This window comes from Portunus trituberculatus, chromosome 14, assembly GCF_017591435.1.
Source record: "Portunus trituberculatus isolate SZX2019 chromosome 14, ASM1759143v1, whole genome shotgun sequence".
NCBI lineage: Eukaryota > Metazoa > Arthropoda > Malacostraca > Decapoda > Portunidae > Portunus > Portunus trituberculatus.
The window spans coordinates 4163187-4190480 of NC_059268.1; the positions used below are offsets into that span (position 1 = coordinate 4163187).

A 27294-nucleotide genomic window follows, 5' to 3' on the forward strand; every position below is an offset into this window, starting at 1 on the left:
GAGAAATAAGGACGATAGTTAAAGATATGAAGTCCAAGTGGAGAACAGTAGACAGCGGAGTGCCACAGGGGTCAGTATTGGCACCAATACTTTTCTCATATATATAAATGACATGCCAGAGGAGTGAACAGCTACATAAATCTGTTTGCGGACGATGCGAAACTGTGCAGAGTCATTAAACAAAAGAGGATTGTGAAATACTACAGGAAGACTTAAACAAGATCTGGAAATGGAGTAAAAATGGGAGATGGAATTCAATGTGGACAAAAGCCATGTCATGGAAATGGGAAAAAGTGAAAGACGACCAGTGGGAATCTATAAGATGGGAGATGGAGTAGAACTAGAAAAAGTAAAAAAGGAAAAGGACTTGGGAGTGACAATGGAAGAAAACAATCAACCGGTAAGCCATATTGATAGAATTTTCAGAGAGACGTATAATTTGCTAAGGAATATTGGATTAGCATTTCACTATATGGACAAAGAAATGATGAAGAAATTGATAAGTACTAAAATAAGACCTAGATTGGAATATGCAGGAGTTGTGTGGACCCCCATAAAAAAAACACATAAGAAAATTGGAGACTACAAAAATGGCTACAAGAATGGTTCCAGAATTTAAAGGGATGACATATGAGGAGAGACTAAAGGCTATGGATCTACCAACCCTGGAACAGAGAAGAGAGAGGGATCTGATACAAGTTTATAAATTGATTAACGGAATGGATCAAGTGGATAATGAGAAACTAATCCTGAGAGAAGAATATGACATTAGAAGCACAAGATCGCATAGTAAGAAACTGAGGAAGGGAAGATGTCTGAGAGATGTTAAAAAATTTAGTTTCCCACAAAGATGTGTTGAGACTTGGAACAGTTTGAGTGAGGAAGTGGTGTCAGCAAAGAGTGTACATAGTTTTAAAGAAAAATTGGATAAGTGTAGATATGGAGACGGGGCCACATGAGCATAAAGCCCAGGCCCTGTAAAACTACAACTAGGTAAATACACAGAAGTTTTAAAGAAAAATTGGATAAGTGTAGATATGGAGACGGGGCCACATGAGCATAGAGCGCAGGCCGTGTAAAACTACAACTAGGTAAATATAACAAGGTAAATACACACACACACACACACACACACACACGCACGAGTCAACAAGGTACAGGGGAGAAGAAGAATCATCATTACTTGACCTAGTATTCACAAAGAAACCAGAGCCTCCTCCTCAGTCCAATGGGAAGAAGTGATCATGTGACATTAGAGCTGGAAATACAGGAGGAGGATGGGATAAGTTACACAGAAGTCTACAAAAAAGAGAGATTAAATTATGCAAGAACAGATTTTGAAAAATTGAAGAACTTTTTTGCTGACATTATGTACAAAAGTACAATACAAGAAAAATATGAAATATTCTTACATAAATATAATGAAGAAGTAAAGAAATATGTACCTTTTTATAGAGTTAAGAAAAAAATTCACACTTGGTACAATGCTAGGTATGCAGACATGAAAAAGGCAAAAGATAAAGCTTGGAAGAAACTCAAAGCAGAGAAATGACAATAACAGACAGCAACATAAGGATGTGAGAAATGAATATATTAGAGTAAGGAGAGAGAAAGAAAGAAACTTTGAGAAGGATGTGGTGAGTAACAGCAAAAAGACAAACCCAAGTTTTTCTACAAATTCATAAATGGTACAATGAAAAACATGGAAACAATAGAAAAAATAATTAAAGGAGGGAGGGCATACCAATCAGAGAAGGAAATGTGCAAAATAATGAATGAGAGCTTCAAAACAGTGTTCACTCTAGATTTTACAGAACCAAATAAGACATTGCATTACCAATTTTAGGGACTTCGGTGAAACCTTTGCTGTCGGCCTTGACATATCGAAAGCCTTCGATAGAGTCTGGCACAAATCTTTAATTTCTAAACTACCCTCCTACGGATTCTATCCTTCTCTCTGTACCTTCATCTCCAGTTTCCTTTCCGATCGTTCTATTGCTGCTGTAGTAGACGGTCACTGTTCTTCTCCTAAAACTATCAACAGTGGTGTTCCACAGGGTTCTGTCCTATCACCCACTCTCTTTCTATTATTCATCAATGATCTCCTAAATCTGACTCAATGCCCTATCCACTCCTATGCTGATGATACCACCCTGCATTATTCAACAGCGTTCAACAGACGCCCAACCCAACAACAATTAAATGACTCAAGGTGAGATGCTATAGGACGCCTAACTTCTGATCTTTCACTTGTTTCTGATTGGGGCAGAGAAACCTGGTTTTGTTCAATGCCTCAAAACTCAATTTCTACAACTATCTACTCGACATAACCTTCCAGACAACTATCCTCTCTTCTTCAATAACACTCAACTTCCCTCTCCTCTACATTAAACACACTCGGTCTATCCTTCACTAAAAATCTAAACTGGAAATTTCACATCTCTACTCTTGCTAAATCAGCTTCCAAGAAGTTAGGTGTCCTATGGCGTCTTCGTCCATTTTCTCTCCTCCCAGCTGCTTGCTCTGTACAAGGGCCTTATCCGCCCGTGTATGGAGTATGGCTCTCATGTCTGGGGATCCACACACAGCTTTACTAAACAAGGTGGAATCTAAAGCTTTTCGTCTTATCAACTCTTCTCCTCTAACTGACTGTCTTGATTCTTTAAGTCACCGCCGCAATGTTGCATCTTTATCTGTCTTCTACCGCTGTTTTCATGCTGTCTGCTCTTCTGAACTTGCTAACTGCATGCCTTCCCCTCCTGCGGCCTCGCTGCACAAGACTCTCTACTTCTTCTCATCCCTATTCTGTCCATCTTCCTAATGCAAGAGTTAACCAGTATCTTCACTCCTTCATTCCCTACACTGGTAAACTCTGGAACTCTCTACCTGTGTCTGTATTTCCACCTGCCTATGACTTAAACTCTTTCAAAAGAGGAGTGTCAAGACACCTCTTCGTTAACTGGACCCTCCTTTTAGATTTTTTGTTTTTCTCTTTCTACTTTCCTCTTAACAGGGCCTGGCAACCAGCGGGATTTTTTTTTTTCCAACACTTTGTTTGCCCTTGGCCAGTGCCCTTGTAATGTAAAAAAAAAAAAAAAAAAAAAAAAAATGATTACAGGAAATCACAGTGCACAAAGAAGATATTAGAAGATTATTGGACAATTTGGATGTCCGAAAAGCAACGGGGCAGGATGGTGTTTCAGGCTGGGTGCTACAAGTATGTAAAGAGCAAATACTGGATCCAATTTTGGATATAATTACAAGTTCACTAAATGAAGGGAAAGTTCCACTAGAATGGAAAAGAGCCAACATAATACTGATATTTAAAGGAGAAAAGGCAAGTGAGCTGTTAAATTACAGACTGGTGTCACTTACAAGCGCAATGGGAGAGTTGTGTGAAATAATTATTGAGGAAAAATGGGTTGAACATCTGGAAGAAGAACAAGTCATAACAAACATACAATTTGGGTTCAGAACAAGTTGGTCATGTGTGTCAAATTCATTAAGCTTCTACTCTAGGGTAATAGAAGGACTGGATAACAGAAATGGATGGGTGAGCACAGTATACCTGACATAAAAAATGCTTTTGATAAAGTCCCTCATGGAAGACTACTTTGGAAATTAGAGAACATAGGAGAACTGCGAGGAACTTTGTTAGAATGGACAAGGGATTATTTGGAAGACAAGGAGATGAGAACTGTGATCAGAGATACATACTCATCTTGGGGTAAAATAATAAGTGGAGTGCCACAAGAGTCAGTGTTAGCCCCTATTATGTTTGAGATTTATGTAAATGACATTCACAATGAGATAAACAGTTACATTAATCTATTTGCTGATGATGCAAAGCTACTAAGAGTTATCAAAACCCAAGATGACTGTTTGCTCTTACAGGAAGATATAAACAAGATCTACGAGTGGAGTAAGAAGTTGAAATTGGAGATTAACCCCTAGCCGGCGGCAGTGGACGTTGGCTGTCTCCTAAAATGTGAATCGTCTATATATAGCTTCTGCCGCCTACTGGTGTGCAGCATAAATTTAGTTACACCGCATTTTGTTACGTTTTGACAGCATCTTTATATAGACTCTACCGCAATTTCGCGCCGTGTTTACAAGTTTCTCAAATCAAACTTTAGGCTTTAAAGTGAAATTTCTTTATATGTTTACTAGAATAATGGAGTCACTCACACCCACAGTAAAAATGTGTCCAGGACTTGTGACCTGGATGTGGTTTCCTCCACCCTCCCAATTTTTTTGTTTTTGTTTTTTGCTTTTTCAGTTATGTGATGGTTTCCTCTCTTACTAACTCATCATCTAAATCATGCGCTAGAATCAGCTGTAAATCCTCATCAGTGATTCTCCTCCTTGTAGGAAGCATGGTTGTGCCTAAAATTCCCAAATATGTCCAAGAAATAATACTATATTGGTGGAATGACAGGCAGACAGGAGCACTCCACCCTGCCTGAAAGCTGGGAACAGAGTGTCGTATGAGTGTGAGAAGTCACGTGCACAAGGCCACTCTTGACTTGCCAGTTATCATTTTTGTGGCTCGGGGGCACTCACACGTGGCCGTCTATATATAGTCGATGCTTAGAAATACAAGGGATAAATTTTGGAGACGAGTCTATATATAGTCACCCAAATTTTGATACAATCAGGACCGTCTATATATAGTTCCACCGCCGGCTAAGGGTTAATACCAAGAAATGTCATGTAATGGAACTAGGAAAAAGCAAAAGAAGACCAGTATGGGACTATTTGATTGGAGAGGAACAAATAACAAAGACTAAAGAGGAAAAAGATCTGGGAGTGCTTATATAGGAAAATCTGAACCCTGAAAAACATATAAGCAAGATATTTGGTATATCATATAAAATGTTGACTAATATATGAATGGCATTTCAATTTATGGACAAAGATATGATGAAAAAAATCATCACAAGCATGATATGTCCAAAGCTGGAATATGCAGCAGTGGTGTGGTCTCCGAGCTCTATAAAAGATACAAGAAGATTAGAATGGATACAGAAGATTGCCGCAAAGATGGTGCCGGAACTAAAGGACCTAAAATATGAAGTGCGGCTAAAGGAAATGAGACTACCCACCTTACAAGGTAGAAGAGAAGAAGGAAATCTAATAACAATGTACAAGATAGTCAATGGCTTTGAAAAGATAGACAAAGATGATATAGTGCTGTTGACAGAAGAGGATGGAAGGACAAGAGATCATGTAAAGGAAATCAGGATGAGGCAATGTGTAAAGGATATTGGAAAATACAGTTTTCCACACAGAATGGTGGAAAAAGTGGAATGCATTGAATAATGAAGTTGTTACAGCACATAATGTGCATAACTTAAGGAAAAATTGGATAAATGGAGGCATGGAGGCAGGACACTATGAGCCTCGCTCGAACCCTGTACAATACAACTAGGTAAATACAACTAGGTAAATGCACATATAATGGATGACAGACTACTTAACAGATAGGGAAATGAGGACAATGATAAGAGACACCCCATCAAGTTGGAGCACAATCACTGATGGCATACCACAGGGTTCAGTGCTGGCACCAATTATGTTCCAAGTACAGGGGATCCTTGCAATTCGACAGGGTTAGGGCAGTTTTTCATTGGTCGAATCAGCGTTTATTCGAATCGTGAAGCAATTTTTCCCATAAGATACTTAAGAATTACGGGGGATAGAGACCAACCTCCAGCCTAGACCCCCCAAAAAACATCACTATAACCTCTAAAAAACACTAATTTAGAGTAAATCAGTACTATTAAAGGCTTCATTTATATCGCACAGGGTGGCGTCATTTTAACGGGGTATCACACTGGCTTATGATACACAGAACGCGGGCCATGGTTCTTGGTGCGAAACCAGGAACATTATCACACACAAGCTGGCTGCGTTTTTCCTATGCTAGGCAAACGGCCCAGCAACCAAGACCAAGTCTAATCAATGCAAACCTGAACAAAACCATGCTGCTTATATCTCAACCTGTGCTTTGTGCTGCCATTGCACTTGCACTTCCAGTTATTGAAGAAAAGGAAGAAAAGGAAACTAGGGAAGAACCAAGAGCTGCGCATCAGCAACTTTTGGAGTTGATATGAACCCAAACTATCGACATGATAAACATATATTTCATCTTTCAAGACTGAAGAAATATTCAATATTCAATATATGAAAAATTCAGGCACGTTCTTTTTAGTTTGAATGATAGCGTTTTATTACATAGCTTATGTTTATTTTTTTTTCATTGGGACGGCATACAAAGAACCGGAATGGATATGAAACCATCCCAACTTTGCTCCACTAATCCCGGGAAAGTTCCAGCTATCTGGAGTGGATGTTCCTCGTTCCGTGTATCATAGGCCAGTGTGATAACCCCTTACATGAATTTACGGCGAATTTGGGGCGGGCGGAACTGACTGGGTGGGTGGCACACGAGATATGAATGTCGAATTGGCGAGTCAGTCGGTTGAGCCTTGAGGGTATTAATTAAATGAATTCAAATTGGCAATAATTTGAACTGTGAACGGTCGAATCATGAGGATCCACTATATATATATTAACGACATGCAAGAGGGTCTGAGTAGCTACATAAATTTATTTGTGGATGATGCAAAATTTTTGAGAGTAGTAAGGAACATTAAAGACTGTAGGGAATTGTAGGAAGATATTAACAAGATCTGGAAGTGGAGCCAAGAGTGGAAATTATATCTTAATACTACAAAATGCCATGTAATGGAAATGGGTAAGAAAAGACCTTTATATGTTGGACTACAAAATGGGAGAAGAGATTATAATGAAAAGGAGTGAAGAAAAAAAACTGGGAATGATTATAAAAGACAACCTGACTCCAGAAAGACATATAAATGGGTTATTTGCTTCAACATACAGGACACTAACATCATGGTGGCATTTCACTACAAGGACAAGAGTATGATGAAAAAGATCACAACCACTATGATAAGACCTAGATTAGAATATGCAGCAATGGGAGATCAAGAAAATGGAAAGAATCCAAAGGACTGCTACAAAGATGGTGCCAGAAATAAAGGATCTTCAATATGAAAAAAGACTGAAGGAAATGGAACAACCATTTTTGAAGGACAGATGGAAGAGATCAATCAATCAATCATGGGGTCCATACACCAGGGGGCATATTGCCTCGCTTACCCTATGGTACCATTACAGGCAGTCATGCCTCACAAGTCTCAATACAAACTCCCTTCCTGTGCCAAGTAACTCTCAGCAAGAAGCATCAACTTGCCACAGCCATGAGTTCTGTGGACATCCCCTTGGCCTCCTCCATGCTGGGTTATCCCTTTTGGAGACAACCCGATATACAGGATTGGCTTCTGGGTAGTGTGCCACATGCCCATATAGTTGCAGTTGGCATTGACAGACTAAGCTGGTAATCAGCCTCAAATCAGTCTCATGGAGCAATTGTTGATTTGACACAAAGTCATATCAGTGGTACCCCATTATCCTGCAAAAGCATCCAGCACCAAAGACATCAATGTGCCTCTTCAGATTGGTGTTTAGCATCCATGTCTCAAAACCACAGAGTAAGACAGGGATCACCAGCAACCTGAAGATCTGAATCTTCGTCCATCTGCACAGGTACCGACAACGCCAAATACTTGTGTTGAGTGAGTCCATAACACTGTGGGCAAGACCAATCCACCGTACAACTTCCTGGCTCAACCCACTGTCATTACGCACTACACTACCAAGGTATGTGAAGTTTTCCAAGCCCTCAATGTCCTCACCACATGCATGGACGGACTGTACTGTTTTATCCAGTAAGCCTCCAAACACCTGAAGCTTGGTCTTAGGCAAGGAAACCTGGAGTCCCAAGGGCCTTGCCTCCTTGAGTAGTGTCTTTAGGGCCATTACCAGAATCTCCAGTGACTCAGCAAAGATTTTTTTTTTATGAAGGGAAGAGAACCAGCCAAGGGCAAAAAAAAAAGAAAAGATTAAAAAAATACCCACTTGAGTGCTGGTTCTCTACAAAGAGAAAAACGTCAGTCAATATTAGGGAGCAAATGCCTCGATACCTCCCTCTTAAAAGAAGACAAGTCGTAGGAAGTCGGAAATACAGATGCAAGGAATGAGTTCCAGAGTTTACCAGTTAAAGGTATGAATGATTGAGAGTACTGGTTAACTCTTACGTTAGAGAATTGGACAGATTAGGGATGAGAGGAAGAAGAAAGCCTTATGCAGCGAGGCTGCAGGAGGAGGGGAGGCATGCAGTTAGCAAGATCAGTAGAACAGTTAGCAAGAAAATAACGATAAAAGATAGAAAGAGATGTAACATTTCAGCAGTGAGAAAGAAACTAAAGATAGTTAGTCAGAAGAGGGGAGTTGATGAGACAAAAAGCTTTTGATTCCACCCTATCTAGTAAAACTGTGTGACTGGAACAACCCCCCCAAAAAAAACATGTGAAGAGTACTCCATACAGGGGCAGATAAGGCTCTTATATAGAGTAAGCAGTTGGAGAGGCAAGAAAAACTGGCAGAGACGCCTCAGAACACCTAACTTCATAGAAGCTGTTTTAGCAAGAGATGAAATGTGAAGTTTCCAATAAAGATTTTGAGTAAAGGACAGACCGAGGATATTCAGTGTGGAAGAGGGAGACAGTTGAGTGTCATTGAAGAAGAGGGGATAGTTGTTTGGAAAGTTGTGTCGAGTTGATAGATAGAGGAATTAAGTTTTTGAGGCATTGAAAACTACTAGATTTTTCTGCCCAAATCGGAAATCAAAGAAAGATCGGAAGTCAGGCGTTCTGTGGTGTCCCTACATGATCTGTTGACTTCCTGAAGGGTTGGTCGTCTCTGAAAGGACGTGGAAAGATGTAGGGTGGCATCATTAGCGTAAGAGTGGATAGGGCTAGAAGTTTGGGTAAGATCATTAATGAATAATAGAAAGAAAGTGGGTGACAGGACAGAACCCTGAGGAACACCACTATTAATAGATTTAGGAGAAGAACAGTGGTCATCTACCACAGCACCAATAGAATGGTTGGAAGAGAGGAGGATAGAAGCTGTAGGAGGGCAATTTTGAAATCAAAGCTTTATGCCAGACTCTTATCAAAAGCTTTTGATATGTCTAATGCTACAGTATTGGCAAAAACAAGATCAGTAATCCCAATATTGCCAACAGATGCTCCACAATGACTTTGGTCTACAACTCTGCCTTGTACCCAGTCCATGCAAATGTTGAAAAGTGATGGAGCAAGCACACATCCCTGCCTCACTCCCATATTCACAGGGAAAAAGCTGGACAAGCTCCCTCCACACTTCACAGCACTCACAGTCCCAGAGTAGAGGCCAGTTAATAGACCAATAATCCTTGCAGGAATCCTACGGAGATGCAGAAGATCTGAGAGTGTCTCTCGATGCACTGAATCAAATGACTTCTTGAGACTGAGATAGACTGCAAGTATCCCTTGTTGAAACTCACGTCAGCACTTCACCAGTACATGAAACGCTAGGATCTGGTCAGTTGTTGAGTTACCGAGTGTGAACCCAGACTGTCCAGGTCTCTGGTGTTTCAGCAGGTGACTGCAGATATGTATCAACAGCAAATGGGCAAGCACCTTGCCTGGTACACTGACCAGTGATATACCGTGGTAGTTGTTGCAGTCCTGACAGTCCCCTTTCCCCTTCCAGATAGGAATGACCAACTCCTTTTTCCAGTCAGGGGGAATGGTACCTGAATGCCATATAGCAGTCAAGACAGCATGCAACCCATGGCCTCACCCTTCGCTTTGAGCAGCTCTACACTTATGTTGCAGATGCCAGCTGCCTTTCCACCCTTCAACTTTGCCACAGCCTCTTTCACATCAATGGAGGATGCAGTTTCATCAATGGGTGGATCAGCATCCAGCATCTGTAACCCTGCAGTTTGGAGCTGTCCGCTTGGAGGATCTACCATGAACAGCTGCTCAAAGTACTCAGCCCAACAAGCCATCTGCCCATCTGCATCCAATACAAAAAACCACTTGCTGTTTGGATAGCACTCGCCTGAGATGTAGACTTGGAGCAATTTCTTCAGGACTCGATAGGCAAGTCGGAGGTCATTAGCATTTAAATGACACTCTACATCCTCAGAAAGACTCCTGACATATCTCTCCTTGTCTCTCCTCAGGAGAGCTCTAGTCCTACGTGAAAGAGCCCTGTATTAGTTGCAGTTCTCAGCAAGTCTGGCAGCGCAACTCTCCTCAATACTGTCCAGCGTCTCTACCAAGGCAAAGCAACTCCGTGACCTTGGGTAATCCCCAACGTCCTCCTTGGCAGCCTCAAGAGTCTCATGTTTGAAGGTATCCCATAGCTCTACAAGGTCCACAAGGGTGTTGAGCACTCCAAACCGTTTGAGACTAACTGCATACTCCTGGATACATGTCAAGTCCTTCAGTTTCTCAAGATGAAACACAGTGTGTTCACATCTTGGGAGGCTGATATAGTGGTGAAACAGGTGAGTACAGAAAAGTAAAAACTGAATGCTTGTTATGTTGAAATGCTTGAAGTCAGTGGTGTTTTCAATCTGTTGAATTGTTTTATCTATTTTACTGTAGATAAAAAGTCAGTGGTGACTTGCGATAGGATATACTTCGGGGGTGAGGGGCTGCCCATTACTGCAAATTGATTGTTACTGAGAGTAGTTTGTTTATGAGATCCTTAAACATGACCTTGCCCTTTTTTTTTTGGTAGTTTATTTTCTTTAAATAATGCAAAAAAAAAAAATTCATAATTTAAGCTGTCTTATTCTACAATCAATGTTGAAATAAAAAAGATCATTATTATTTATGAAAAATACAGTAATAAAGTTTGTCTCACCAAGAATAGATGAATTAAAGATATAGCTTTCCATTTAGTATAATTGCCAATGTCCAAGTGGTCCAGTGGCATCTTCAACAAACATTTAATGACTCTCTGAAGGGCATTGCTGAGATGACAAAGGAGGGGAGGTAGACAAGGGATTGTCAGAGTCAGAGTAGACTACCTTTACACTACTGTCACCTCCCCATAGGTCACGGGCTTACATTCTTTCTCTAATGGCGCTCCATCTCCTTACTCTTTGTCTCTTGTCTTTCTTTCTCTCCCTCTGTTTACTATATAAACTGGTGTGTTTCCAAAATTACTTCTGAATTCCTTCTAACTTTTGTTCCACATCAAAATCCTGGCCAGTCAGCCTTCTTCCATTGCCAGAGAGTGTAGGTGGCACTCTTATCCTGGGGCCTCTGCAGCGGTATCCTGCTGATGACTGCCTTGTGATCTGAGCTGGAAATGGGACACAGTAACTAAGAGTGCACTTCAAGGGGGCGGAAGTCTATCACTTAGGGGTCAAGAGAGGAGCCAGTGCAATGAGTGGGGAAGGTGACATGATTGTGCAAGTCAAATGTAGCCAGTAGGGAAATGAAGGCGATATTTATCGCTGGTGGATTCAGGCCGCCAAGGACCGCCACATCCATGTCATCTGCTGTTGGAATACATTGCCATAGCTGTGTGGTGTAAATAGGAGTGAGCATCTTACATCCTGGGGAGGAAGGTGGGCATGAGGTGCTTGGAGCAAAGTTGTTGGGGCTCCCTAGGAGGTGGATGAAGGATGTTGCCAGGAAGCACTTCTAATTGCCACCAATGTCTCCTGATTACTTAACCAGACTACTTCAATCAAGTCCTATTGTCTCCTGTCTGCCAGCCACTCCCTGCAGGTTTGTGTGCTATGGAAGTATCCTTGACAGTATTCACAAGTGAGCCTCTTAGGACACTCCTCTCTAGAGTGGCCCTGCCAATGGCAACTGGAACACCTAACCTGACTTGACCTCATTTCCTCTGTGATGCCCACGCTTTCATTTGCAGACCTACCACTAAGTCTTGCAGGCCATCTCCGGCTTGATTGTTGTTGAGGTGGCTGTGTGCTCCCAGCCTGAGACTAGACATGGTTGGGTTTCTCCTCTCTGCTTCAGGTAGTAGGAGCAGCTCACAGTCAAACCGAGGGTGAGGTGGGTTAGTAGGTTGGGATTGAAGTGGCTGGGTGTGCTCAGGTAGTGGTTGAGGGGGGAGGTGAGGAAGAAGGTTGGCCAAGTGGAGACAGGGGTGTGATTGGCAGCAGTGTGTCAGGCAAAAAAGTCCGTGAGAGAGTCAGGTAAGACACAGTTCTTACTCACTTTAGGTTCGGCCTGGTTTACCTGGTCTACCAATGATGTCCACCACTCATTCACTCTTACGAGTATGTGATCATCCCAGTCACTGTCTATTTTGTCCTGCTTTGCAATACAGGAAATGTGCCTGCCATCTTTCCCAAGGGCAAGCAACATGTCCACCAATGAGAGCACCTCAACTAACACACTGCGCTTTTCAGGCAGCTCATCAATAACGTCACTATATATCCTGATGTTGACTTTGCTGGTGACAAGCTCCCATCTCAAGGTCACCACCAACGTTATAAATTCCTCATTAGGGAGATTGTCTGTCTTCCCTCTCTGTGGGGTCAAGAAGAGGCTGGGCGGGGTCCAAGAGTAGGGTGTTAGTCAGGTCTTGATTTGTGTAGGTCACATGGTTGTTGAGACCTAAGCAATCATGAAGAAGTGGTGGTGTTGTCACAGTTATACTCAACTACAACATCCAGGCAGCTTTTGTGGCAGAGGTTGGAACATCCTTCCTCAGTGCAGTGCAGATCTTTGCTTGGATCAGCCTTGTGCCCTCACACTGCACACTAATGGGCAAGTCTGTACCCAGGAATCCCACTGAGTCTCTCTTTCTGCCGGTGTGTGGTCTCCCCAACAACAACCATGTTGAGGTACTAATTATTCACCCAATGAAAGAGAGAGAGAGAGAGAGAGAGAGAGAGAGAGAGAGAGAGAGAGAGAGAGAGAGAGAGAGAGAGAGAGAGAGAGAGAGAGAGAGAGAGAGAGAGAGAGAGGAGGAGGAGGAGGAGGAGGAGGAGGAGGAGGAGGAGGAGGAGGAGGAGGAGGAGGAGGAGGAGGAGGAGGAGGAGGAGGAGGAGGAGGAGGAGGAGGAGGAGGAGGAGGAAGAGGAAGAGAAGAGGAGGAGGAGGAGGAGGAGGAGGAGAGAGGAGGAGGAGGATGATGATGATGAGGAGAGAGAGAGAGAGAGAGAGAGAGAGAGAGAGAGAGAGAGAGAGAGAGAGAGAGAGAGAGAGAGAGAGAGAGAGAGAGAGAGAGAGAGAGAGAGAGAGAGAGAGAGAGGAGGAGGAGGATGAGATGATGAGAGAGAGAGAGAGAGAGAGAGAGAGAGAGAGAGAGAGAGAGAGAGAGAGAGAGAGAGAGAGAGAGAGAGAGAGAGAGAGAGAGAGAGAGAGAGAGAGAGAGAGATGGCAACACTGGAAGGGTGCAGTTGTGGGGTTACCAAGCAAAGCAAGTGGCCAGTCACTGTCAGCCAAGGTCACTGTGCCTTGTATACACTTGTCATTTAAAAAAAAACTTTATAATAGGCAATGTGGATTACAAGTGATATAAATTTTCTATAACACATATTGTAACACTAGCTCTTTCATTCAACCACGTTCACACAGCCATAGATATCACTCTGCCACAATAAATAGCAGAGCAGTCACCTGCACGTCCTTCCTCCACACTTCTCTCTCTCTCTCTCTCTCTCTCTCTCTCTCTCTCTCTCTCTCTCTCTGTGTGTGGCAGTGTCATTATCCTTGCTTGCCCAACAACATTCAAACAGAAATGCATAGCTAGCATTTCACTTAGGCAGGCTGTGGGTCCAACCAGATAGGGACCACAAATCATCATGATTATCACTCCAGTGATCCCCACAGGCAAGCAATTGCCACTTTCCCCCTAATTACAAGTATTGTAAATCGCAGACAAACAAAATGAGTTACAATGGTATTTAGCATGCCTTTTTAGCTTGTTTATCATGTCATGTGTATTCATCTGTGCAGCCACTCAAGAACTACGGATTCACGGGAGAAAAACTAAATCTGTTGCTGCGAGGTCTTTTATTGTGAGGCACCACTGTACTTAGTGACTAAGGCCACCATTGGCACAGGCTAAGTACAGGTTTCCCTCATTTTGTGACTGGATTATATTCCTGAAAACTATACAGAATAATGAACAATGGAATAGTGAACTTAAGGTTCAAAAGGATTTAATTTAATGGGGAGAGTAATCTAAGCCCAACTTGTCATGAGAGATAGGGAACACTTTTCTGCACTACCGACAGAGGTAGTGTTACGAGTATAGGCTTATTATTTTCTTTATTCAGTGATATCCCCTTCAAGCCAATATTCACGGGCAAGTGAAGAAAAATGAGCTTCACTTAAGTTAGTAGGTGCTAATTGGCTGTGAGTCTGGTCATCAATCCACAGCCTTAAGTCTTACCATTTCCTCTATTATTGGTTCCCTATTCATTGTTAGCATCATTACCATTAATGTAGAAGGTGTCTCACCTCCTTTCTTCACATTTACTACTTGTTTAATGACAGCAGAGACAGTGGAGTGGGGCAACTACAGGATTCTGTTGATGAAGTTGGCTCTCTAGCTCCCTCATGGCATTAGCAATTTTAAGCTTTTCTCTAAGATAAGCTTTTCCTTGGTCTTTTGGCCTACAATTCACCAGCACTAGGTGTTGCAGGCCGCTTGAAAGCCATCATGTTTATCACTCATAATATCCAACAATGAATGAATTTTTAGCAAAAAAATGCACACAATTGTGGCTAAACACAACCAAAAAGACTGATCTTGATTTTAATTTTGATGCCACAGGTGGCTTGAGATCACTTTCCACCTTTCAGACAAAAGGTTATTAAAAAAATAGTGCATAATCATCTGTGGCCAAAGAAAGGAAAATTAAAAAAATTAAATGAAAGAACCAATTGTAGTAAATCAAGGAAGAAACAATAATTCTATCAAGTGCCACTGCAAATGCTATGCTAGAACCTTGAACCTTGGATCAGCAATTCCTGTAGAGGAAAAGACAAAAGACAAGCAGAAAAAAAAGAGCAGTATCCTGTTCACTAATTATCCCTACTTATAGTGATAATGAGTTTTGATGGGTGGTGGCTCTGGCATGGGTGTCGATGCAATAGCAGTCAGTTTGGTTTGTTTATATTCTGGTGATCAGTTAAAAATCAGATAAAAACCGGGGACAATGGAAAATGAAATATTGAATAATGGGGCATCGAATAGTGAGGTAAACCTGTAATAGTTTAGGCAGATTCACTTATCTGCAATGTAAACCTATAGTACAGCATTTTGAGATCAAATTCTACAAGTAGACTAATGTGCCATATCAAATTATAAGCCGCAATATAAGCTAGCTAAATAAACAAATAATTTTGTAGATACTATTTCCTTAGTTTTTTTTTTTTTTAAACAAAAAGTACCACATAAGCTACAAACCTTAACTTTTTGTCCTCGAACGACAACATCTGATACATTGGTGACACGTCCTTCTCTCCGTAGCTGTGAAATGTGCACAAGGCCTTCCAGCCTCCTCCGTAGCCCTTCTAGTTGAACAAAACATCCAAAGTTTAAGATGTTTGTTACCTTCCCTTCATAAACCTGAAAATTAAAAAATTTATTCATAGCACATAAAGAAAAGAAAAATAAGTAGCTGGCTTCAATGCAATACAAAAGTTGATTATAGACTAATAAATGACAGTACACAGACTTTACCGTATCACAATTACTATTGTCTTCACCATCATCAACCAGTACAACTCCACTGATATACACAGGCTATAACAAGTCATGATGAACAGTGTGTGTGTGTGTGTGTGTGTGTGTGTGTGTGTGTGTGTGTGTGTGTGTGTGTGTGTGTGTGTGTGTGTGTGTGTGTGTGTGTGTGTGTGTGTGTATTTACCTGGTTGTATTTATCTAGTTGTAGTTTTACAGGGACTGGGCTTTATGCTCGTGTGGCCCCGTCTCCATATCTACACTTATCCAATCTTACTTTAAAAGTACGCACACGCGTTACAGACACTCCTTCTTCATTTAAACTGTTCCACGTCTCAATACATCTTTGCAGGAAACTATATTTTTTAACATCTCTCAGACATCTTCCTTTTCTCAGCTTTTTACTATGCGATCTTGTGCTTCGGATGTCATATTCTTCTCTCAGGATCAGTTTCTCATTATCCACTTGGTCCATTCCGTTGATCAATTTATAAACTTATATCAGGTCTCCTCTCTCCCTTCTTTGTTCCAGGGTTGGTAGATCCATACCCTTTAGTCTCTCCTCATATGCCATCCCTTCAAATTCTGGAATCATTCTTGTAGCCATTTTTTGTAGTTTCACCAATTTCCTTATGTGTTTCTTTTTATGAGGGGTCCACACTACTCCTGCATATTCCAATCTGGGTCTTATTATAGTACTTATCAATTTCTTCATCATTTCTTTGTCCATGTAGTGAAATGCTATTCCAATATTCCTTAGCAAATTATATGTTTCTCTAAAAATTCTATCAATATGGCTTACTGGTTTATTGTTTTCTTCCATCGTCACTCCTAAGTCCTTTTCCTTTTTAACTTTCTCCAGTTCTACTCCATCTCCCATCTTATAGATTCCCACACGTCATCTTTCACTCTTTCCCATTTCCATGACATGGCTTTTGTTCACATTGAATTCCATTTCCACTTTTACTCCATTCCCAGATCTTATTTAGGTCTTCTTGCAGTATTTCACAATCCTCTTTTGCTTTATAACTCTGCACAGTTTCGTATCATCTGCAAACAGATTTATGTAGCTGTTCACTCCTTCTGGCATGTCGTTAATATAAATAAGGAAAAGTATTGGTGCCAATACTGACCCCTGTGGCACTCCGCTTTCTACTGCTCTCCACTTGGACTTCATATCTTTAACTACCGTCCTTATTTCTCTCCCCCTCAAATAATTTTCTATCCATCTCAATGTGCTTCCTTTTAAGCAACCCTTCTCTAACTTCCATAGTAATCTTGCATGTGGCACTTTGTCAAACGCCTTTTTTAAATACAAATAAATACAATCAACCCATCCCTCTCTCTCTTGTACTCTATCAACTATTCTAGAATAGAAACTCAATAAATTAGTTACACACGACTGTCTTTTTCTAAAACCAAATTGGCTATTTGATATTAATTTGTTGTCTACAAGGAACTCAATCCATTGTTTCTTTATTATTCTTTCACACATCTTGCATATTACACTAGTTAGTGATACCGGTCTGTAATTTAAAGGTTCTTCCTTCCTTCCGCTCTTATATATGGGAACCACCTCAGCTCTTTTCCATTCTACTGGTACTGTTCCATTTTCTATTGAGCATTTTATGATGTTGTATATAGGACTTGCTAGTTCTTCCCTACATTCTTTCAGTATTCTGCCTGAGACTTCATCCGGTCCCATTGCCTTCTCTTCATCCAGTTCCTTCATTAACTCTTTTATTTCAAGCTTGGTTACTTTAATCTCTTTCCTATAGATTGTCTCTCTATTACCCTGTGGCCTTTCAAATTTGGATTTCTTAGTAAAGACCTTCTGGAATTTATTATTTAATAGTTCTGCCATACTTTTTGGGTCTTCCACCATCCCGTTCTCTCCTTTTAACCTTTCTATTGTTTCTCTTTGCCTGATTTTTCCATTTATGAATCTACAGAACAATTTTGGTCGCTCCTTACATTTTTTACAATGTCCTTTTCAAAGTTCTTTCGTCTTCCTTCCTCACCTTAACATATTCATTTCTCGCTGCCTTGAAGTTTTCCTTATTTAATGGATTTAATGGATTTTCCATGCTTCATCTCTTTTCTCCTTTGCCCTAACACACCTTGCATTAAACCAATCTTTCTTTCCTTCTTCTTTAGGTCTATATTTCGGGACATGTTCCCTGACTCCTGTTTGGTATATTTCCAAAAATAAGTTATATTTCTCTTGCATCATCTCTGAGTTTTCCATCTCCTCTCAGTTTAAGTTTTTAAAATAGTTCTTGAGATTCTCAATATCAGCCTTTCTGTAATTTAATTGGTCTCCTTTGTATGAATCGTCTCTATCTTCCTTTCCCTCTTCTATATCTATTTCTAATATTACATGGTCACTCTTTCCCAATGGGCACTTATATCTTATATCATCATTCATTTGTATACCCCTTGTAAAATCTAGGTCCAATCTCGCCGGCTCGTCGTTTCCTCTGAATCTTGTGCATTCCTTTACTCTCTGTCCATCATATTGTCTATCATTAGGTTCACGAATCTTTCTCCCCAGGCTTCTTCCCACATACCACTTTCATAATTTTCCCAGTCCACTTCTTTACAGTTGAAATCTCCTATTAACATAACTTTTTTCCTTTCTTTAACGATTCTCGTTAGACTCCTTATTGTTTCATCTATCATGTCTTTATATTCTTGATTGGTCCATGAATTTGTTTTTGGTGGTACATGTTACAATGATTGTTAACTCTTTTTTATTAATATGCATCTTAACATATAATGCTTCTGCTTTTTCTACCCCACATTCCACTTGGTTTATCACTATCTCCTTCCTTAACATAATCATGACTCCTCCTCCTCCTTTACCCACTCTGTCTCTTCTCCATACATTATACCAATTATCCAAGTCTATTTTGATTGCCTTATATAGTTTTGTTTCAGCCAGGCATACAATATCTGGATGTTCTTTATTTACGTAATCTCTTAATTCTAGTTTACTTGATAAAACCCCGTCTATATTCGTATACATCATTTTTAGTCTTTTGCCTTTATCATTTTTAGTTAAACTTGTTCCCCTTTTTTCTCTTCCTTCTCGTTTATATACCATTTCCTTATCCTGTCTCCTGGAATTCTCCAAAAAAATGCCTTCTTCTCCTCTTCTGACCTTTCATTATTCTTTTCACTTACTGCTGCTGCCAGTTCATTGTATCTCTTCCTTTCTTCCTCATTTCTATTTTTCTTTATATAGATATCCTTGCAACTTCTGTTTCTCTAAGTTTTGTTCTTGTACATAATATTTCTTCTGTTGCTGCTTGTGATTTTAGTAGCATTTTAATTGGTCTCGTTTTTCCTTCTTGACATGGTCCCATTCTGTTTATTTCTTCTACTTCCTCTTCCAAGTTCTGCCTATCTTCGTCGTTTAGATTCTTCAGTAGGTCTTTGACTGATTTCATTTCTTCTTTTTCTCTTTTTGGTCTATATTTTATATTTTTTTTCTTTTATTCCAAATACGACTACACTCTTCTTTTTTTCTGCAATTTCTCTAACTAGATTTTCTTTTGTCTTGAGGACTCCTATCATTTTGTTTGTCATATTTTCTTCTTTTTCTTTTAGTTGTTCTTGAATCACCTCCTGAAATTCAGCCTTATCTTTCTTATCTTGGACTCTCCATGCTCGTACTTCTTTGTGTGTAATTCACTGTTTGATCTGCTGCAGTCTCTGACGAGACAGCCAGACGTTACCCTACGGAACGAGCTCAGAACTCATTATTTCGATCTTGGGATAGGTCTGAGACCAAGCACACACCACACACCGGGACAACAAGGTCACAACACAACTCCTCGATTTACATCCCGTACCTACTCACTGCTAGATGAACAGGGGCTACACGTGAAAGGAGACACACCCAAATATCTCCACCCGGCCAGGGAATCGAACCCCGGACATCTGGCTTGTGAAGCCAGCGCTCTAACCACTGAGCTACCGGGCCGTGTGTGTGTGTGTGTGTGTGTGTGTGTGTGTGTGTGTGTGTGTATTTACCTAATTGTATTTACCTAATTGTAACATACGGGAAAAGAGCTATGCTCGTGTTGTCCCGTCTCCATATCTATTAATGTCCAGCTTTTTCTTAAAATCATGAATATTCCTTGCGTTGACCACTTCCACGTCTAAACTATTCCATGTTTCCACCCTTCTATGAGGAAGCTATATTTTTCACATCTCTCCTATAAGTGGCCATTTTAGTTTTTTCCCATGCCCTCTCGACATTCTTTCATTCCACATACACAGATCTTCCTATCCATTTTTTCCATGCCAATCATCACTCTGTATATTGCTATCAGGTCTCCCCTTTCTCTTCTGTTTTCCAGGGTTGGAAGTTGCATTCTTTTCAGTCTGTCTTCATAAATCAAACCTCTTAAGTCAGGCACCATTTTTGTTGCAGCCCTCTGTACTTTCTCTAGTTTCTTGTGTGTGTGTGTGTGTGTGTGTGTGTGTGTGTGTGTGTGTGTGTGTGTGTGTGTGTGTGTGTGTGTGTGTGTGTGTGTGTGTGTATTTACTAGTTGTAGTTTAACAGGGCCTGGGCTTTATGCTCGTGTGGCCCCGTCTCCATATCTACACTCATCCAATCTTACTTTTAAAAGTATGCACACTCGTTGCAGACACTACTTCTTCATTTAAACTGTTCCACGTCTCAATACATCTCTGCGGGAAACTATATTATTTAATATCTCTCAAACATCTTCCTTTTCTCAGCATTTTACTATGCGATCTTGTGCTTCGGATGTCATATTCTTCTCTCAGGATCAGTTTCACATTATTCACTTGGTCCATTCCATTGTGTGTGTGTGTGTGTGTGTGTGTGTGTGTGTGTGTGTGTGTGTGTGTGTGTGTGTGTGTGTGTGTGTATGTATTTACCTAGTTGTATTTACCTAGTTGTAGTTTTACAGGGCCTGGGCTTTATGCTCGTGTGGTCCCGTCTCCATATCTACACTTATCCAATTTTTCTTTAAAACTATGTACACTCTTTGCTGATACCACTTCCTCACTCAAACTGTTCCAAGTCTCAACACATCTTTGGGAAACTAAATTTTTAACATCTCTCAGACATCGTCCTTCCTTAGTTTCTTACTATGCGATCTTGTGCTTCTAAAGTCATATTCTTCTCTCAGGATCAGTTTCTCATTATCCACTTCATCCATTCCGTTAATCAATTTATAAACTTGTATCAGATCCTCTCTCTCTTCTCTGCTCCAAGGTTGGTAGATCCATTGCCTTTAGTCTCTCCTCATATGCCATCCCTTTAAATTCTGGAACCATTCTTGTAGCCATTTTTGTAGTCTCTCTAATTTTCTTATGTGTTTCTTTTTATGGGAGTCCACACAACTCCTGCATATTCCAATCTAGGTCTTATTTTAGTACTTATCAATTTCTTCATCATTTCCTTGTCCATATAGTGAAATGCTACTCCAATATTCCTTAGCAAATTATCGTCTCTCTGAAAATTCTATCAATATGGCTAACCAGTTGATTATTTTCTTCCATTGTCACTCCCAAGTCCTTTTCCTTTTTACTTTTTCTAGTTCTACTCCATTTCCCATCTTATAGATTCCCACTGGTCGTCTTTCACTTTTCCCATTTCCATGACATGGCTTTTGTCCACATTGAATTCCATCTCCCATTTTTTGCTCCATTTCCAGATCTTGTTTAAGTCTTCCTGTAGTATTTCACAATCCTCTTTTGTTTAATGACTCTGCACAGTTTTGCATCGTCCATAAACAGATTTATGTAGCTGTTCACTCCTCTGGCATGTCATTTATATATACGAGAAAAGTATTGGTGCTAATACTGACCCTGTGGCACTCCGCTGTCTACTGTTCTCCACTTGGACTTCATATCTTTAACTATCGTCCTTATTTCTCTTCCCATTAAATAATTCTTCATCCATCTCAATGTGCTTCCTTTTAAGCCACCCTTCTCCTCTAACTTCCATAGTAATCTTTCATGTGGCACTTTATCAAAAGCCTTTTTTAGATCTAAATAAATACAGTCAACCCATCCTCTCTCTCTTGTACTTTATCAACTATTCTAGAGTAGAAACTCAATAAATTTGTCACACATGACCGACCTTTTCTAAAACCAAATTGGCTATTTGATAATATTTTGTTGTCTTCAAGAAACTCGATCCATTGCTTCTTTATTACTTTTTCACACATCTTGCATATTACACTAGTTAGTGATACCGGCCTGTAATTTAAAGGTTCTTCCTTCCTTCCGCTCTTATATATGGGAACCACCTCAGCTCTTTTCCACTCCACTGGCACTGTTCCATTTTCTATTGAGCATTTTATGATGTTGTATATTGGACTTGCTAGTTCTTCCCTACATTCTTTCAGTATTCTGCCTGAGACTTCATCCGGTCCCATTGCCTTTTCCTCATCCAATTCCGTCATCAACTTTTTATTTCAAGCTTGGTTACTTTAATCTCTTTCATATAGACAGTCTCTCTATTACCCTGTGGTCTTTCAAATTTGGATTCCTTAGTAAAGACCTCATGAAATTTACTATTTAACAGTTCTGCCATACTTTTGGGTCTTCCACCATTCCGTTTTCTCCTTTTAACCTTTCTATTGTTTCTTTTTGTCTTATTTTTCCATTTATGAATCTGTAGAACAATTTTGGTTGTTCCTTACATTTTCGACAATGTCCTTTTCATAGTTCTTTTCTTCTTCCTTTCTCACCTTAGCATATTCATTTCTTGCTGTTTTGAAGTTTTCCTTATTTTCTGGATTTCTGTTTCTTCTCCACCTTTTCCATGCTCCATCTCGTTTCTCCTTTGCCCTAGCACATCTTGCATTAAACCAATCTTTCTTTCCTTCTTCTTTAGGTCTATATTTGGAACATATTCCTGACCCCAGTTTTGTATATTTCCAAAAATAAGTTATATTTCTCTTGAACCGTTAATGAGTTTTCCATCTCCTCCCAGTTTACGTTTTAAAATAGTTCTTGAGATTCTCAATATCAGCCTTTCTGTAATTTAATCGGTCTCCTTTGTATGATTCATCTCTATCTTCCTTTCCTTCTTCTATATCCATCTCTAATATTACATGGTCACTCTTTCCCAATGGGCACTTGTATCTTATATCATCGTTAATTGGTATATCCCTTGTAAAACTAGGTCTAATCTTGCCGGCTCATCGTTTCCTCTGAATCTTGTGTTTTCCTTTACTCTTTGGACCATCAAATTATCTATCATTAGGTTCAGGAATCTATCTCCCCAGGCATCTTCCCCCATACCACTTTCATAATTTTCCCAGTCTACCTCCTTACAGTTGAAATCTCCTATTAATATCACTTTTCTCCTTTCCTTAATGATTCTTGTAAGACTCCTTATTGTGTCATCTATCATGTCTCTATATTCTTGGTTAGTCCATGAGTTTGTTTTGGTGGCACATATGTTCCAATGATTGTTAACTCCTTTTTGTTAATATGCATCTTAACATACAGTATTTCTGATTTTCCTTCCCCAAACTCCACTTGATTTACCACTATCTCCTTCCTTAACATCATCGTGACTCATCCTCCTCCTTTACCCACTCTCTCTCCTCCATATATTATACCTTTTATCTATGTCTATTTTATTGCCTCATTTAACTTTGTTTCCACCAGGCATACAATATCTGGTTCTTCTTTCTTTATGTAATCTCTTGATTCTAATTTACTAGATAAAATCCCATCTATGTTTGTATACATCATTTTTAATCTCTTGTTCTTATCATTTTAGTTAAACTTGCTCCATTCTTTTCTCTTCTTTCTCTTTTATATACCATTTCCTTATCCTGTCTCCTATAATTCTCCAAAAATGCCTTCTTCTCCTCCTCTGACCTTTCATTATTTTTTCTCTTGCTTCTGCCACCAGTTCATTGTGTCTCTTCCTTTCCTCCTCGTTTCTATTTTTCTTTATATATATATCTTTGCAACCTTCTGTTTCTCTGAGTTTCGTTTTTCTATATAGTACTTCTTCTGCTGCTGCTTGTGATTTTAGTAATATCTTAATTGGTCTCACTATTCCTTCTTGATATGGTCCCATTCTATGGATTTCTTCTACTTCCTCTTCTAAGTTCTGTCTATCCTCATCATTCAGATGTTTTAGTAGGTCTTTTACTGATTTCATTTCGTCTTTTCCTTCTTGGTCTATATTTAACATTTTTTCTTTCAGTCCAAAAATAATTACACTCTTCTTTTTTCCATGATTTCTCTTACTAAATTTTCTTTTTCTTGAGGACTCCTATCATTTTGCTTGTCATATTTTCATCTCTTTCTTTTAACTGTTCTTGAAATACTTCTTGAAATGATTCCTTGTCTTTCTTATCTTGGATTCTCCATGCTTGTACTTCTTTTTAATCACGTCTTGTACTCTTTCTTCTTCTTTGTTAACTAGATCTTTTAGCTTTTCTTTTTCTTTCTCGGCTTTACCGAGTCCTTCTTCCATCAATTTCTTATAGTTCGCTACTTGGACTTTTAATTCATCATTTTCGGTTCTTAGCCTAGTTTCGTTTTCTTCCACTCTTTTTATCCTTTCTTTCAATTTCTGGAGCTCTTTATCCTGTTCTTCATTCTCTTTCATTCCCATACTCTCCTTTATCAATTTATCTAATTTACGTTCGATAGTTAAGACTCTATCAAATAGTGAAGTTTGCGCCGTATCAAAGCCTTCAAATTCTCCTCCTCCCTCACCAACATTGTCATCATCAGCTTTCATTCTTTCCCTTGTCACATACCTGCATTTAGATGGAATATCTTTCTCACTCATTATTATTTAACACTGTATTCATGAAAGGAAAAATGAGTCCACACTTATCGCCCAGGCCACTGTAAACCCAAACAAAGGTAGTGAAGATCAGCTGATTCTCGGGAGCGAAGGTATCGCGTCCTTCCTCTGCTGCGTGTGTGTGTGTGTGTGTGTGTGTGTGTGTGTGTGTGTGTGTGTGTGTGTGTGTGTGTGTGTGTGTGTGTGTGTGTATTTACCTAGTTGTAGTTTTACAGGGCCTGGACTTTACGCTCGTGTGGCCCCGTCTCCATTTCTACACTTATCCAATTTTTCTTTAAAGCTATGTACACCCTTTGCTGACACCATTTCCTCACTCAAACTGTTCCAAGTCTCAACACATCTTTGCGGGAAACTATATTTTTTAACATCTCTCAGACATCTTCCCTCCCTCAGTTTGTTACTAAGCGATCTATCTTGTGCTTCTAATGTCATATTTTTCTCTCAAGATCAGTTTCTCATTATTCACTTGATCCATTCCGTTAATCAACTTACAAACTTGTATCAGATCCCCTCTCTCCCTTCTCTGTTCCAGGGTTGGTAAATCCATAGCCTTTAGTCTCTCCTCATATGTCATCTCTTCAAATTGTGGAACCATTCTTGTAGCCATTTTTTGTAGTCTCCAACTTCCTTATGTGTTTCTTTTTATGGGGTTCCACACAACTCCTGCATATTCTAATCTGGGTCTTATTATAGTACTTATCAATTTCTTCATAATTTCTTTGTCCATGTAGTGAAATGCTAATCCAATATTCCTTAGCAAATTATATGTCTCTGAAAATTCTATCAATATGGCTTGCCGGTTGATTGTTTTCTTCCATTGTCACTCCCAAGTCCTTTTCTTTTTTACTTTTTCTAGTTCTACTCCATCTCCCATCTTATAGATTCCCACTGGTCGTCTTTCACTCTTTCCCATTTCCATGACATGGTTTTTGTCCACATTGACTTCCATCTCTTATTTTTTACTCCATTTTCAGATCTTGTTTAAGTCTTCCTGCAGTATTTCACAATCCTCTTTTTGCTTTATAACTCTGCACAGTTTCACATCGTCTGCAAACAGATTTATGTAGCTGTTCACTCCCTCTGGCATGTCGTTTATATATATATGAGAAAAAGTATTGGCGCCAATACTGACCCCTGTGGCACTCCACTTTATACTGCTCTCCACTTGGACTTCATATCTTTAACTACCGTCCTTGTTTCTCTCCCCCTCAAATAATTTTCCATCCATCTCAATATGCTTCCTTTTAAGCCACCCTTCTCCTCTAACTTCCACAGTAATCTTGCATGTGGCACTTTATCAAAAACCTTTTTTAAATCCAAATAAATACAGTCAACCCACTCCTCTCTCTCTTGAACTCTATCAACTATTCTAGAATAGAAACTCAATAAATTAGTTACACGCGAATGTCTTTTTCTAAAACCAAATTGGCTATTTGATATTAATTTGTTGTCTTCAAGGAACTCGATCCATTGTTTCTTTATTATTTTCACACATCTTGCATATTACACTAGTTAGTGATACCAGTCTGTAATTTAAAGGTTCTTCCTTCCTTCCGTTTTTATATGTAGGACCCACCTCAGCTCTTTTCCATTCTACTGGTACTGTTCCATTTTCTATTGAGCATTTTATGATGTATATAGGACTTGCTAGTTCTTCTCTACATTCTTCCAGTATTCTGCCTGAGACTTCATCCAGTCCCATTGCCTTCTCTTCACACAGTTCCTTCATTAACTCTTTTATTTCAATCTTGGTTACTTTAATCTCTTTCATATAGACTGTCTCTCTATTACCCTGTGGCCTTTCAAATTTGGATTCCTTAGTAAAGACCTCTTGGAATTTATTATTTAATAGTTCTGCCATACTTTTTGGGTCTTCCACCATCCCGTTCTCTCCTTTTAACCTTTCTATTGTTTCTTTTTGCCTAATTTTTCCATTTATTAATCTGTAGAACAATTTTGGTTACTCCTTACATTTTTCGACAATGTCCTTTTCAAAGTTCTTTTCCTTTTCCTTCCTCACCCTAACATATTCATTTCTCGCTGCCTTGAAGTTCTTATTTACTGAATTTCTATTTCTCCTCCACCTTTTCCATGCTATATCTCTTTTCTCCTTTGCCCTAGCACACCTTGCATTAAACCAATCTTTCCTTCCTTCTTCTTTAGGTCTATATTTTGGGACATATTCCCTGACTCCTGTGCTAGGGCAAAGGAGAAAAGAGATGGAGCATGAAAAAGGTGTAGGAGAAATAGAAATCCAGTAAATAAGAAAAACTTCAAGGCAGCGAGAAATGAATATGTTAAGGTGAGGAAGGAAGAAGAAAAGAACTTTGAAAAGGACATTGTTGAAAAATGTAAGGAGCAACCAATATTGATCTGGATTCATAAATGGAAAATTAAAAAAGAAACAATAGAAAGGTTAAAAGGAGAGAACCATGGAAGACCCAAAAGTATGACAGAACTATTAAATAATAAATTCAGGAGGTCTTTACTGGAATCCAAATTTGAAAGCCACAGGGTAATAGAGAGAGTCTATATGAAAGAGATTAAAGTAACCAAGATTGAAATAAAAGAGTTAATGAAGGAACTGGATGAAGAGAAGGCAATGGGACAGATGAAGTCTCAGGCAGAATACTGAAAGAATGTGAAGAACTAGCAAGTCCTATATACATCATAAAATGCTCAATAGAAAATGGAACAGTACCAGTAGAATGAAAAGAGCTGAGGTGGTTCCTATATATAAGAGCAGAAGGAAGGAAGAACTTTTAAATTACAGACCGGTATCACTAACTGTGTAATATGCAA

General features: G+C 39.6%; 1 protein-coding gene across 1 annotated transcript in view; it reads right to left on the reverse strand.

The window, feature by feature from the left end:
- Positions 1–27294, reverse strand: part of LOC123503532 (ATP-dependent RNA helicase DHX8-like) — a 258222-nt gene that overhangs the window by 156988 nt on the left and 73940 nt on the right. Inside the window, exon 4 of the mRNA XM_045253371.1 lies at positions 15390–15551. Coding sequence (XP_045109306.1) covers positions 15390–15551 — 162 coding nt within the window. The remainder of the gene's footprint in view (positions 1–15389; positions 15552–27294) is intronic.